This window comes from Athene cunicularia (genome assembly GCF_003259725.1).
Source record: "Athene cunicularia isolate RWA chromosome 6 unlocalized genomic scaffold, athCun1 chr6_part1, whole genome shotgun sequence".
Lineage (NCBI taxonomy): Eukaryota > Metazoa > Chordata > Aves > Strigiformes > Strigidae > Athene > Athene cunicularia.
This window is the reverse complement of record NW_020799105.1, coordinates 4,765,066-4,777,559: the sequence shown is the minus strand read 5'-3', so window position 1 is coordinate 4,777,559 and position 12,494 is coordinate 4,765,066. Positions and strand designations below refer to the sequence as shown.

The following is a 12,494-nucleotide window of genomic DNA, read 5'->3' as shown; positions in this document are numbered from 1 at the left end:
CCCGGCTCCGCCCCGGTGGGGACAACGGCAGGGGGGGCCGGGGGACCCCCGCGTGGGACGGGACGTGCGGCTCCAGCTGCTGCGTCCCGGGTGAAAGCGTTTCTCCCCCACCTGCCTGACGCTCGGAGCAGGGAACAGAGCCCCGGGGTCACCGCTGTCCCCCGAGACCTGCAGGACCCCGCGTCCCCCGTCCCTTTGGACCCTGGCCCCAAAGTCTGTTGCTACCCCAGTCCAGTGCTGCGGGGAAGGATGGTCTGCCTCACCCTCGTCTGATTTTCACTTTTATTATTGTAAATTCACTGTTCTCTCTTTATATATATACTTTTAAACATATATTAGATATAAAAGTCAGAAATGCTCCTCTTTGAACTACATATACTGGTGGATTTATAGGCGGATTTTGAAAAGGTGGGCAAGTCAGGAAGCCCAACCTGATCAACGCACACAGCAGCAGCACCTGCCCCTCTCCAGGGACAAGGGAAATTTATATATAGATGTATATATATGTAGATCTATACACACACACACATACAGATGCATTCATCCCCCTCTACATCCCACCCCTCCACCCCAACACCCTTCCCAGGCCGCCCCAGGCTGGGGCTCAGCCCGGGGAGGCTGGGGCTGAGTAGGACGGGCTCTCAGCAGGCTGGCGCTGGCAGGGCTGAGCCATGGGGAAGGCACCAGAGGACGGATTTGGGAGTTCCAGCAGAAGGGGGCACGGGCTTCCCTTGTTCCTATAGATATGCTTCCCCTCTCTGTGCCTGCGCTCCCCAGGTGGAGGGCTAGCAGTAACCCACCCCCGGGCTGGGAGACTGGGGCTGGGGCACACACGCTCCTCACTGGGACAGCTTGGGTTGGCAGCGCTATGGAGGGGAAATCCGCTGCTCTGCGGGCGCTGTGTTTGCAGGACATCCCCAGTGGGACAGTAAACACAGAGACCCATTTCCTAACCTAGTTGACCACTGGGGAGCATGGAAACGTGTCAGCAATTCTCCTCCAAGATAAAAAAATGTGGAAAAGTCATTGGCTGGAGGCATGGAAGGCCCTGAGCAGCGAGAGCCCTGGCTGGGAGGGCCAGTGCACTCCAACCGGCACTGCTGGTGTCATCCTGCAGCAGTGCAAGGCACCACCCCTCCCTGGGCTGGCAGGGAGAGACCCCCTGCTGCCACCCTCACTGGGGGTGCAGACTGGCACTGTTATCACTTCCCAAGAAAGGGAAAAGGCACTTTGGGTTTTTGGCTCCTCTGACAGTCACAGAGGCCAGCTGGAAGTCTTGCTCTGCTGAACCCTATCTCCGTGGCTGTGGAGGAGGGAGAAGTGGCAACCCCCACTCCCCAGCACACCAGGCTTGTGTGGTGAGGGGAGGGTGAGCCCCCGGTTCCCCCACATCCCTTACAGAAGGGGGCCTCTATAGGATTGCCTGTGACAGCCCTCAACTCAGATGGGGAACCACTGAGGCTCAGGGGCAGATCCCAGCGCTGCCAATAGCAGCACCCAGCTGGCATCTCTGCACCCCAGGAGTGACCCCAAACCTTGCGGGCAGGGAAGGGGCAGCTCCTGCAGTGGGCTTCATTTGCTCAAGGAGCCTTAGCTGCAGCTCCCACCAGGAGGAGAGGGCACTGCACACCCACGCGTGCACACACATGCACACACACATCCCGAGGCAGCTGGGGTCTCAGAGACATTCAAGGCAGGGGAGTCACTGACAGAGCCTGATTTGGGAGTCCCCACCATGAGCCTGCCTCCTGTGGGGGTCAGGCCATAGCCAGGCCCTCCGCATGGCTGTGGATGTGGGCTGTGCTGGACACGCTGCTCTCACCCTTGTAACTTTTAGGGGCTCGGCTGGCTTTCAGCAGGACCAGGAAGGTATCTGTGGAGATGGCCCCAAACTCAAAGGTGAAGGTACCATAGAAGACCAGAACATCGATGATGAACATCCACTCGCACAGGGCAGCCACGTGCTGCAGCACAAAGCTCTCCTGGATGAAGAACACACCGCCTGAGGGCATTCCCGTCAAGGAAAGCGCAAGTGGACCCCAACCACCCCACGGAGGACCACGTCCCACTGCCACTATGCTGGGGTGGACTTGAGCAGCCCCCTCGGCAGGAAACACAAGCCCTAAAACTAATAAAGCTCACATGCTTCCCCCAGCACCGGGAGGGCCTCAGCACAGGTGAGCAGTGGTACGTGTACCCAAACCAGCCTCGATAAATCATGGGACTGATGCCAGGCGGGGATTTTCTGAAGAGGCTGGGGCAGGGGAAGCTCAGGCTGCAGCCCTCAGGGCAAGCTGGGTGCCCAGATGCCTCACCCTGTCCACACCCTTTGCCTCCACCTCAGCTTCAGAGCACCCCCACCCCCCCCACCCCCGTCCATCTGCGCTGCTGGCTGGCTCACACCAGAGGGGGCCCACTCCCTCTCCTCCAGGTTCTGCTGCTGCTTCTTTATACTCCTCTCATCCCCACTGGGGATCTCTAGGGAAACCTACTGCCAGAGCCACCAAGGGTGAGGGGAGAAGGCAGGTACATCCCCCAGACCTCCAGGTGAAGCCTTTGGCACTACTCTGCTTTCTGCCAGCGAAAGCAAGACCTGAGAAAGCCAGAGAGGCAGGGACCGGACCTGTGAAGAGTAGAGCCCTCTGCTCCCTCCCCACATCCCACCAGGAGGGGTCACAGCCTTCTCCACACCATCTCCACCACAGGTCTCTGCCTTACCACTTTCAGTCCCCAGTGCTTACAGAGCAGCTTGGCCATGGCAGACAGGCACCAGTCCTGTCTCTCTTGTCCTTACATGCCCTGCCCATCCCTCCCAGCTGGCACAGCCCCCCAGCACTCCTGCCCTTCCCAGCTCCTTGACTGGCCTGCCTGCCTGCTGCAGTGACACAGTGGGACCCTCTGGCCCGTCCCAGGCCTGCCAGCAACCTCCAGGCTCCTCCTGTGCTGTTCTTTGGCCAGACCCCAGCCAGCCTCTTTGGGACCCATGGACTCTGCATGCTTTTTCCCATTCTTGCCCAATAACCACCACCTTGTTTCCTAATTTATCCCAAACCTCAGTCCCAAATAAGCCCCTGGCTCTCCAGCCACACACTCGGGACCATTCTTCCAGCCCCGTTCCGCCTGCTGCCGTGCCCTTCCTCCCCAGCATGGTGTTTGCAGACCCCAGTGCCTGTTCACCAAGCCCTCCCAAGTCCCATGGGGAGGATGGCTGGTGGGTGTTGGTGAGCCCCAGCTGGCAGAGAAGCTGCCACATGCCCACCTGCACAGAGCACTTTTGCACTCAGTTTTCATCATACAAGTAACTCAGATGGTCTTTGCATTGCCAAGGGCTTGACATACCTTTGTCTTAGCCCTTCCACTCTGCAAGGTGTGGGGCTGGAACCTGCAGTAGTGGCAGAACTGGGCTGCAGCAGCCAGGGCAGGGCTGGTTTGGGGCACCCCAGTGCCTCCGGAGATGCCCACCAGCATCCCTTGCCCTCCTCGACCCAATACTGCTGCTCCTCCAGCCTATGCCTGCAGTGAGCTGCCTGCCCTTAGCCCCCTACCCAACCCCTCTGCTGGCACCATGCCTCATTGCCAGACCAAAAGATGGAGGATGTGGGGCGCATATCTCCCACAAGGACCACCTTTCACCAGCCCAGCCCACATCTCCTCCCCACACCCATCAGAAGGATACTGAAGACAAGGGTGAGGAAGGCCACAGCAGTGAGGATGCTACGTAAGTGGCCGGTCCAGTACTGCCCACGGGTTTTGGCCATGCGGTAGGTGAGGATGGACTGCAGGAGCAGGAAGAGCATGCTGGTAGGAAAGGCCACCCCCGCCCCAATGTAGTGCAACACCTTGGCATGATCCACCTGCAGGGGAGAAATCATAGGTGCCAGCACCCTGGCATGCTCCCCCAGCACAACTCTGCGCCAGGGGGTGGGTTTGTGCCAGGCAGGGGTGCAGGCAGTGCCAGGAGTGGGTCCAGGCAGCTTGCCCTGTGCCCGACTCCTGGCTGAAGAGCAGATTTGGACGCATCATCTGCTGCTGGGATCTCAAAGTGCTTCTGTTTCTTTCATCTGTGGGGTGGTAGCTCCTGAGCCCCTTGGGCCGACAGCCCTGCTGTGCCTGGGGGAATGGAGCAGAGGCTGCCCTCTGCCCTGAGCAGCCTCTAGGGCTGCCTGCACCCCCTCCCGGGGGTCACAGCCCTGCCTTCAGCAGAGCCACTGAGCCATGGCAGGGGGACAAGGGGATCAGGGCCAGCGAAGCTTCTCCCAGGGGGGTGGCGCCGGCAACGGCCTCCTGCCAAGCAGAAGGGACCGGCTGCGGCAGGCAGAGGGCAGGCAGCTGCCGGGAGGCCGGTGCCTGGCAGTGCAGGCATGGGGGTGAGTGCTGCCAAGCCCCGGGCTACTCCACACCCTGTGAACACTGGCTCTGCCGGGTTTCTTGGCATCTCCCCCCCGGCAGCAAACACCCACAGAGTACAGCCGGGCAGCGGGAGCATCAGCAGCTTGGCTGGGGCTTCTCTGCCCCGCTGGCACGTCCCAGGCTGCGTGGGGTTATGCATCCATGGAGGGGACAGACTGTGCAGAGGGCCTCTCATTAAGGGTTAAACCAAACCCAGCAGCTTAATCTGGACCCAAAACTCTAAGTGCATAAGCAAAGATGTGTCCCAGCACCTGGGGAAGCAAAGCACCTGGTGGAGGTGAAGGAGTGCATGGATAGGGGTGCTGGACCAAAACAACCACCCCGAATCCTACACTGCTGAGCGCTGACACTGCCCTGCTCCAGCCAAGGCCCCCTCCTGCCTCCCCTACACCTGGGGACACCCAGAGGAGATGCCTTACCTGGAAGTTGCCGACCATGGTGAGGCCGGCAGCGCAGACCCAGCCAGTGGCCAGCCCCAAGGTGTTGAGGAGAGATGGCCCAAGGCGTTCCAGGAGGTGGGCGTACCGCAGTAGCCCCACCAGGATGACTGTGGGAGGGAGACATAGCCCCGTTGCATGCTACTGCCACATATGCCCTCCCCCACCCACCCCTACCCCCCGCTGAGGGGTGAGCACCGCAGGGCGCCCAGCTCCTGCTCCCCTGGCAGCAGGCACTTACCCATGAAGGAGCCCAGGCTGCAGATGAGGCTGAAGAAGCAGCTCTCAGGAGGCAGGGTGCCACACTTGCTGCAGGGACAAGGCAAGGCCCGGGGAGCCTTCAGCCGGGGAGCACTGGGGTGCAGCGCTTGCCCCCTCCCCAGAACACACTCCTGGGTTGCCCCAGGGGGGCTCCGACGCCTAGCTGGCCCCACATCCCACCCTACAGCTGCTCACCTGACAAGGGGGATATGGTTCAGTGTGCAGCAGGAGACAGGGCCATCCACACCGCACGATTGATTGTAATTCCTGTCAGGAGAAAAGGGACAGGCTAGGAGAGCCGAGCTGCTGCCTGGGACCCTCCTGCCTCCTGCTCACAGGCCCTGCAAGGGAAGCAGAGTTGCTCCCCAGCAAGCACAGCCCAACCCCAGGGATGTGCCTGCTCTCTGGTGACAAGCCCCTCCAGGGAGTGACCCAGTGCCCAACAGGGTCCTCTGGGAGCATCATAGCTGGGTTTCCACAGTCTGTCCCCTGCCTGCTGGCCCTGCTGCCCACCCAGAGTCCCTGCCTGCGAGGGAGAGGACATGGCAGGGTGGGGGCTGCACGCACCCACTGGGTGCGTGGGCCAGGGGACTGCGCTCAGGGGTTCTTGCAGCCCCAAGCCCCAGGCAAGAGCAGGAGCACCCGTGTGCCAGCCCAGCTACAAATCCCCGGGGTGGGTGCACGGGTGCAGCCGGGCATGCAGCTGCTGACAGCTCTGGGCTTGCACAGGCAGGGCAGGGATACCGAGCTGAACGGGAAACGGCCCCCATGGCCATAAGCACTGCAGGACAGTGCCAACCTGCCTGGGAGGGAAGGAGATGCCTGAGGGGAGGACGTGACAGGAGCAAGCCCCCAGGCTGCCTTGGGGAGCCCAGCACAGTGTCGGGGCATCCCTCGGGGGCCTGTTAGCAGCCCCCAGCACTGCTGGGCTGGGCAGGGCTCTGCTGCCCACAACCACCACACAGCCCTGGAAGTGCCTCCTGCGGCCATGGATCCTGCAAGCCTGGGGATCCAGAGCTGTTACCAGCCTGAGAATCCTTCCTGTACCACAGCTGCTGCCTGCAATGGTAACCAAATTTCCCCCTGCAGTACATGACCCATCACCCTCCTGGCTCTGCCGGGAGCTGGCACACACTTGTGGGAGATTTTTGGGTGCCCCTTTGCTGCAGCACCACTCAGGTACCTGGCACCTCTGCCTGGCACAGCTATGTGGGGCCCCCTCCCCACCCTGCAAGCAGGTAGACCTGTGACCCAAAGGGCCCCCTCAGATACCCCCAGCTCCATAGCAGGGACGGGAGCTGTGGTGGGGCCAGGGCTGCCCTGCCCCTGGACCAGGCTGTCCACCAGCCACCTCCAGCCACTCAGCAAGTGCATGGTTAAAAAAGGGCTTTTGGAAAGGGCTGGGCTGGGCTCTGGTGTTTTTTCAGTCTCCTCGTTTACTGGTGGCTTTGTTTTCCAACCGCCAAGCGTGGAGCCCCACGGCCTCCTCAAGGGCTGCTCTTGGGGCCGTGTTTGGTTTGGGAGGGTTTTTTTGTTATTATTTTGTTTAAAGCGAGCAGCCCGAGGCCGGGAAGCATTATTCATTATTAAGGGTTGGCTGTGCGGCAGAGACAACCCAACACACACATTCTTCCCAGGGCAGAATCAGCCATCAGGCAGGAAACGGCAGCGTGTTTGGTTTTTTTTTCCCTCCTTCTCCTTCAAACACTCCAGCAAAAATTAAACTAACACGGATTTTTCTGGGCAGATATCTGAGACACAACAAGCCAAAAACCCTGTAGAAGAAGTTGCCAAGAGAGCAAACAGGTTTTTTTTCCCAGCTCTTGCCTCTCCTGTGACTCTTCCCTATCCCAGGGTACCGCAGGCAGCTCTGCCTGTGGGGTAGCCGGGTGTCACAGGACAGTCCTGTCCCCCTGGCACTGCCAGATTTAGCCTCCAACAAGCAAGCCTCAACCTCTTCCAGGGAGACACATGGCCGTCTGTAATTCCCTGACCATTTATTTTCATACTTTCTCCATGCTGTGTTTTTTCAATGGCCTCCTTCTCCCCGCCCGCTTTGGTTTGCAGCAGGGCTGGACTGTTCACCAGAGCAGCTGTAACTGCAGACAAGCCTGGGCGGTAAAGGGAGGGTGGCTTTTGATAGCTCTTCTTGGCCCTGGCATCCTCACTGCTTTGCAAATGCAGGGCCCAAACCCTGCCAGCAGCTAGTCCCCAAGCAGCTCTGCTCCCAAAAGCCACTTGCAGTTTGGACAGGAAACACATGCCCTGGGGTGACAGTGCCCTATCACTGTCACCACCATGCCTGCTGGGGAAGAAGGTGGCTCTGCCTTCCATAATGCTTCCACATCTGTCATTCCCAGCCCCCTCCCAGAGCCAGCCTGGCCCCCCACCCTGCTTTCAGCTTGGTGACGGTGCAGGGGGGACCTCTGCTCCCCAGTGGTCCAGCACAGTGTGGCATAGTTCAAGCGGGTCATGCAGGGCTTTTAATAGAGATGGTCTGTGATGAAGGGCCCCTGCCACCTCCCCAGGCCTTACCAGTTGTGGACAGGGCAGATGTAGTTGTTGGAAAGTGCCATGGTGTACCTGGTGTAAGAGACAACAACAGGGGTTACTGCAGTCACGTGCCTCCCTACATCCCCCCTCCCCGCCAGCACCTAGGCCCGCCCCAGGGAACAGTGGCATGAGTGGGGGATACAAGCCCTCGCTGCCTGCCAGGGACCAGCACTCACCCTGTGGTACCTCCAGGCTTTACAAAGCAGCAAAAAGAAAAGCAAGTGCACAAGCGCAGCCCACACTCCAGGGAGGTCCTGCTTGCTGGGACCTGGTCCCCCTGCCTGGTACCCCCATCCCCGTTGAGAGTCGCCTCCTGATCCAGCTCAGTGTGGCTGCAGCTGTGGCTGCTCCTTGCAAGGCCTCTTCCCCATCGTGCTGCCATGCTCCTCAGGCTCTGGGAGGCTGCTTTGACACAGAGCCCCCCACCCTGGCATCAGGGCTCTCCACCAGCCTACAGCTGTGCCGGGTGTCACCCCATGGCTGCTGGGCTCTGCCGTGCTTCCTCTGAGCCCTGGCCAGCCAGTGCCTGGAGCTAAAGGAACTCTGGAAAAGTAGCCGGTGTTTTGACAGGGCATTTTGGGCAGATCAGCTCCATCGAGCATTTCACTGTGGAGTCAGCCCTGCACCTTGGTCAGTGTAACAATGGGTTCATGACATGCATCCTGCTCAACTTCATGGGGGTCTCAGCCCCATGCCCCCCCAGCCAGCAAGGAGCCCTCCTGTCTGGCAGCCACAGCACCAGACAGCACTACACTGTTCAAATCACTGCCACCAGCGGCCATAAACGGCTCAGGTTAAAAATAGGCCCTGACACTGGTAAGGAAACTCCTCTCCTGCCTGAGCTGGCCACATAACAGCAAGCATGCAAAAAGGATGATCCCGGCAGAGAGGTGCCGGGGCAAAGAGCAGGACAGCTGTGGGGAACCAAGGGGCAGCACTGACCACCGCAAGGGCTACTCACCAAGATCATCACCCCCCCGCCTCAGACCCCTCACCCAGCTGCTTCCCAGCACAGGTCTCCCCCAAGCATGCAGCCCCCGTCCCAGCCCTCCGTGCCCTCCTGGGAGGGGCCAATAAGCCAAAAGAGGCACAAACGGCACTGCCCTCCCCCAGCAGGATGTGCCCCCACTCACCCGGTACGCCATCACGGCTCTACATCCCAGGCATGGCCAGCAGGGCACCCAACTGCCCCGCCTCACCTTGCCACCATACCGATGAGGGACATGGTGTCCAACGGGCAGCTACAGGACATGTTTGGGGCCAGAAAAAGGGCCCGAGACGCCCCTCCCAGGGCAGCTCTGGCTGTGAGGACCATGAGCAGCACCTCCCTCCTGCGCTGCACTGGGCTGGAGGGGCATCTGCCCCACAGGGTCATCTACAGGAGGCAGCCAGGGCTTTGTGAGGCATCCATGGAAAAAACTTGGAGCATAACTTCCCCGCACTAGGGTCAGCATTTGGCTTCATCATGAAGAAGGACAGGGGATACCACAGGGGGAAAGCTCTCAGAGCGACCTGCATGATAATAGGTACATTTGCTCCATCCCACACCCCTAAAAGTCCCATCACCTAACCTGGGGCTCTCTGCGCCTTTGGGAAAAGTCCTTCATCCAGTGCTCACCACTGCTGTGGTAGAGGCACAGGGGTGCCAATGGGCTGGGGCAGGACAGCCCTATGTGACCAGCTGAGGTCCCACAGCCAAGGCCTGGGGAAGGGACCAGCAGGGTGGGCTAGTGCTGCTCACCCAGGTGACACATCCTCTGCCCCCACCACAAGGGACAAACGTCCCCTGACCTTCCCACCCATCGACCACATGGGATGGGTGCCCATGTGGTGGTTACAGTCCTAGCGCTGCAGGACCTGGGCTGGTGGCATCGCTCCCAAGGCCATTCCTGCGCTGCATAAGCATCAGCCACGCTGACACCAGGGCAGGGACATGCGATCCCAGGGGTTGTCAGGGGTGCGAGGCGAGGGAGGCACGTGCCAGCACCACTGCAGGGGACGAAGTGACCACGCTGGGTGACTGGGGGGGGCAGGGGGTGTGGGAGCGACTGAACATGCAGAAGTGTCCCAACATGATGTGAGGCCAGTGGTGTCCTGCAACCCCCCTGCCCCGCAGCGTCCAAAGCTGCAGCATCCCGCAGCATCCCACCCCGCAATATCCCGCCCCGCAGCCCGGGCGGCCCCGTCCCCGCCGGCGGCGGCTCCGGGCCGTCCCGCGGCACTCACACGATCCACATGCCGGTGATAGCACGACTTCCCCTGGCAGAGCACCAGCCCCATTTCCCTATTGGTAACTCGGCCATAACCCCCCTCCCACTCCGTGGCTGCTTTCAGGTGTGTCTTTACAGGTCCCTAAACATCTGGTGTAGCCAAAGGGTACATGCAGCTCTTGGGCCCTGCGGCAGCTGGTGCTCTTGAAACCTGCACCTTCCCACAGCCTTCTGTGGTGAGGAGCTGCCCTGTGCAACAGAGAGTTCTGGCTGCTCCCCTCCTCCCGCCCCGGGCGAGGGTGCAGGTTATGCAACAGGAGGAGTAGTATTGCAGACTGGAACTTGTAGTCCGGGGGGGGGGGAAATCTCATCTCCCTGCGTGCTGGGAGCCTCTGCACAGGCCCAGGGCTGCTCCTTGCAGTTCAGTACATCAGCTCTCCGACCTTTCGCTCTCCGGCACTTTGCTCCCGAGGCAGTTGTGCTCCCAAAGCTGCCCGGCACAGCAGGCCTGGCCCTCCCCATCCCGCAAGCCCCCACAGCCACCTGGCCTGGCCGCAGTGGGTACAACGCTGGCCAAAGCAGCGGGCACCGGGCCAGGGGCACAGCTGCTGCTGCCTCCAGCAGCCTTCGCAGGGCTCAGAGTGCTCCTGGGCCATGGGGCGAGCAGTACAAGCCCTGCTGAGCTGCCTTCCATGCTGGTGGGGCGAAGGAGCAGGACACCATGGTTTCAGGATGCTTTAGGCTCTGTAACAGATGCAGATTTTTCCAGAGGAGTTCAACAGCTGGCATTTCTAGGAATGAGGGTAACTTCTAAAAAAGCCAACTTAACTGTTTGAAGATACTGAATTCATGGAAATCCTTCCTACAGACCAGGTTTTCTGAGTATGCACAGATTCAATTTAAAAATTGAATCTAAAAGTGGTATTGCTTCCATTTCACAAGTTTCAGTGCCAAAGCCAGGGCTTAGCTTTCAATAGGGTTTTCTCCCTCTAGGAAGATTCACACAATCAGGAAAACATCCACAGTAACGCGTCCTACTGACACAAGCTAAATACCAATACTTATTTTATTCTGTTTCAGCAGTAGAAGTTAGAATAGAGTTCAAGGGTTTTATTGATAAAAATACATACATGCTACCAGTCAGTTGATTCTGATCTCCTTTCACTTCACTTTCCCTGTTATTTTTTCTTTGTAACACATGAAACCTTGTTATTGCAAAACCCAAGCAACATTCAAGTAAGTTTTTTCTGGTTTTCCAGTCCATTCTTATTTACAGTCTAGTGAAAACTGTTTAAAGTGCAATTCTGTCTGTCTTTCCAGCCGACATTCTTTCCATTCCAGTCTCACTTCCTGCATTTTCCTTGGGTGGCTTTTACTTTGCACTGCAATTGTCTGAATTAAGATGTAACGTTCTCAGTAGAAACTGGGTTTGCAAACACAGTTTAAAACACTGCATCTCCCAAACAGCTATCTGAAGGCAGTAGAAAAACTGGGCTTTGCCATTTATGCTCACACCACTCCGAGAAGTCAAAGGACTGTCTGGGGATCAGAGGGCAGCAGTGCTAACATCAAGGCACTTGACAACTGAGCAATGGTTTACAAAGAGTTAATAATCTAAAAGTTTCAGTGAGCATTTTAGAGACAGTTCAGAAAAACAGAGCTGTAAATAGAAGTGAAGGCTTGGAAATACGAGACAGAGTGGTAGGCTGGATACGGAAGGGCCATGGGCAGCGCAAGGAATCAAATACGTGAAAGAAAACATCTAAGGGCTGGAATGATACAATCTCGAAACAGTGAAGGGTGAAGGCTGCAGCAGTGAAAATATTCCAGGAATGGTGGAAATGGGTTAAGGGAATCAGGATGTAACCTGAATTAGGACTTTCCTAGTATGTGCATTACTCTTCCATTACACAATAGTTAGACCTTTGCTCATGCAATTCAAACAAACTCCAAGTTTTTAAACCCCTTATCAAGTCCACAGGAGTCTCTTGGTATCCTTGTGACAGGGAAGGCATTGGTGCCTCATGCAGCTCTATAGACACTGTGGCACTGTGTGGATCTTGCCACAAGACAAAGAGGAAAATATCAGGAGGGAACTATGTCTAGTTATCCATGTCGGTGGCAAGCATTAGCTCTGGAAGAGCCCAGGATCTCTCATGCCCCATCAGTGGAAACAAGTATTTCCTCATCAGACAGAAAATGCTCCCTTTTCTGAAATCAGCCAGATTGTCACTGAGGTCTCTGTTCTGGCTGTGTGCCGAGATGTCACAGGGCACCTGCTCCTCAGCCCTAGTCCCTTTCCTCAGTCCTGGCGGTGTGCGAGCACACACCAACATAACACTGGAAATTTTACAGCCAACACTGAACTGTTGCCAGATGCAAAAGCAATCTGGCTCCCATGATGGCAACTATTTCTGCTTAGTCCACTGCAGCCCCCCGAGCTGACTATTCGTTAGCGCAGGTCCCTCCGTGCTCCCTGCAGACAGAGCACACTGTTGGAGGATCCTGCTGTGTCAAGCCAGGGGGCTGGCAGTTGGGCACAGCACCTTGACAACTAAACTTCTCTCTTCCCAAAGCTCTGAGCTGCAGAACCACGACAGAAAAGGAGTGCAACACTGGAGCA

General features: G+C 58.2%; 1 protein-coding gene across 1 annotated transcript; it reads right to left on the bottom strand.

Annotated features, from left to right (window-relative positions):
* Positions 1 to 466: 466 nt before the first annotated feature.
* Positions 467 to 8,951, bottom strand: TMEM150A (transmembrane protein 150A). The gene is made up of 7 exons (XM_026851046.1): positions 8,861 to 8,951; positions 7,644 to 7,691; positions 5,304 to 5,375; positions 5,089 to 5,156; positions 4,830 to 4,957; positions 3,677 to 3,854; positions 467 to 2,002 (listed from the first exon to the last, which is right to left on the bottom strand). The coding sequence occupies exons 1-7, from the start codon at positions 8,911 to 8,913 to the stop codon at positions 1,758 to 1,760; spliced, it is 792 nt and encodes a 263-aa protein (XP_026706847.1). The 5' UTR covers positions 8,914 to 8,951; the 3' UTR covers positions 467 to 1,757.
* Positions 8,952 to 12,494: the final 3,543 nt, after the last annotated feature.

Coding starts and splice junctions, on each gene's coding strand:
- TMEM150A (XM_026851046.1), bottom strand. CDS start 8,913: ATGTCCTGTAGCTGCCCGTTGGACACCATGTCCCTCATCGGTATGGTG. Junction 5,376..7,643: donor ATCTGCCCTGTCCACAACTG/GTAAGGCCTGGG, acceptor TTCTCCTGACAG/GAATTACAATCAATCGTGCG. Junction 4,958..5,088: donor CAGCCTGGGCTCCTTCATGG/GTAAGTGCCTGC, acceptor TCCCTCCCACAG/TCATCCTGGTGGGGCTACTG.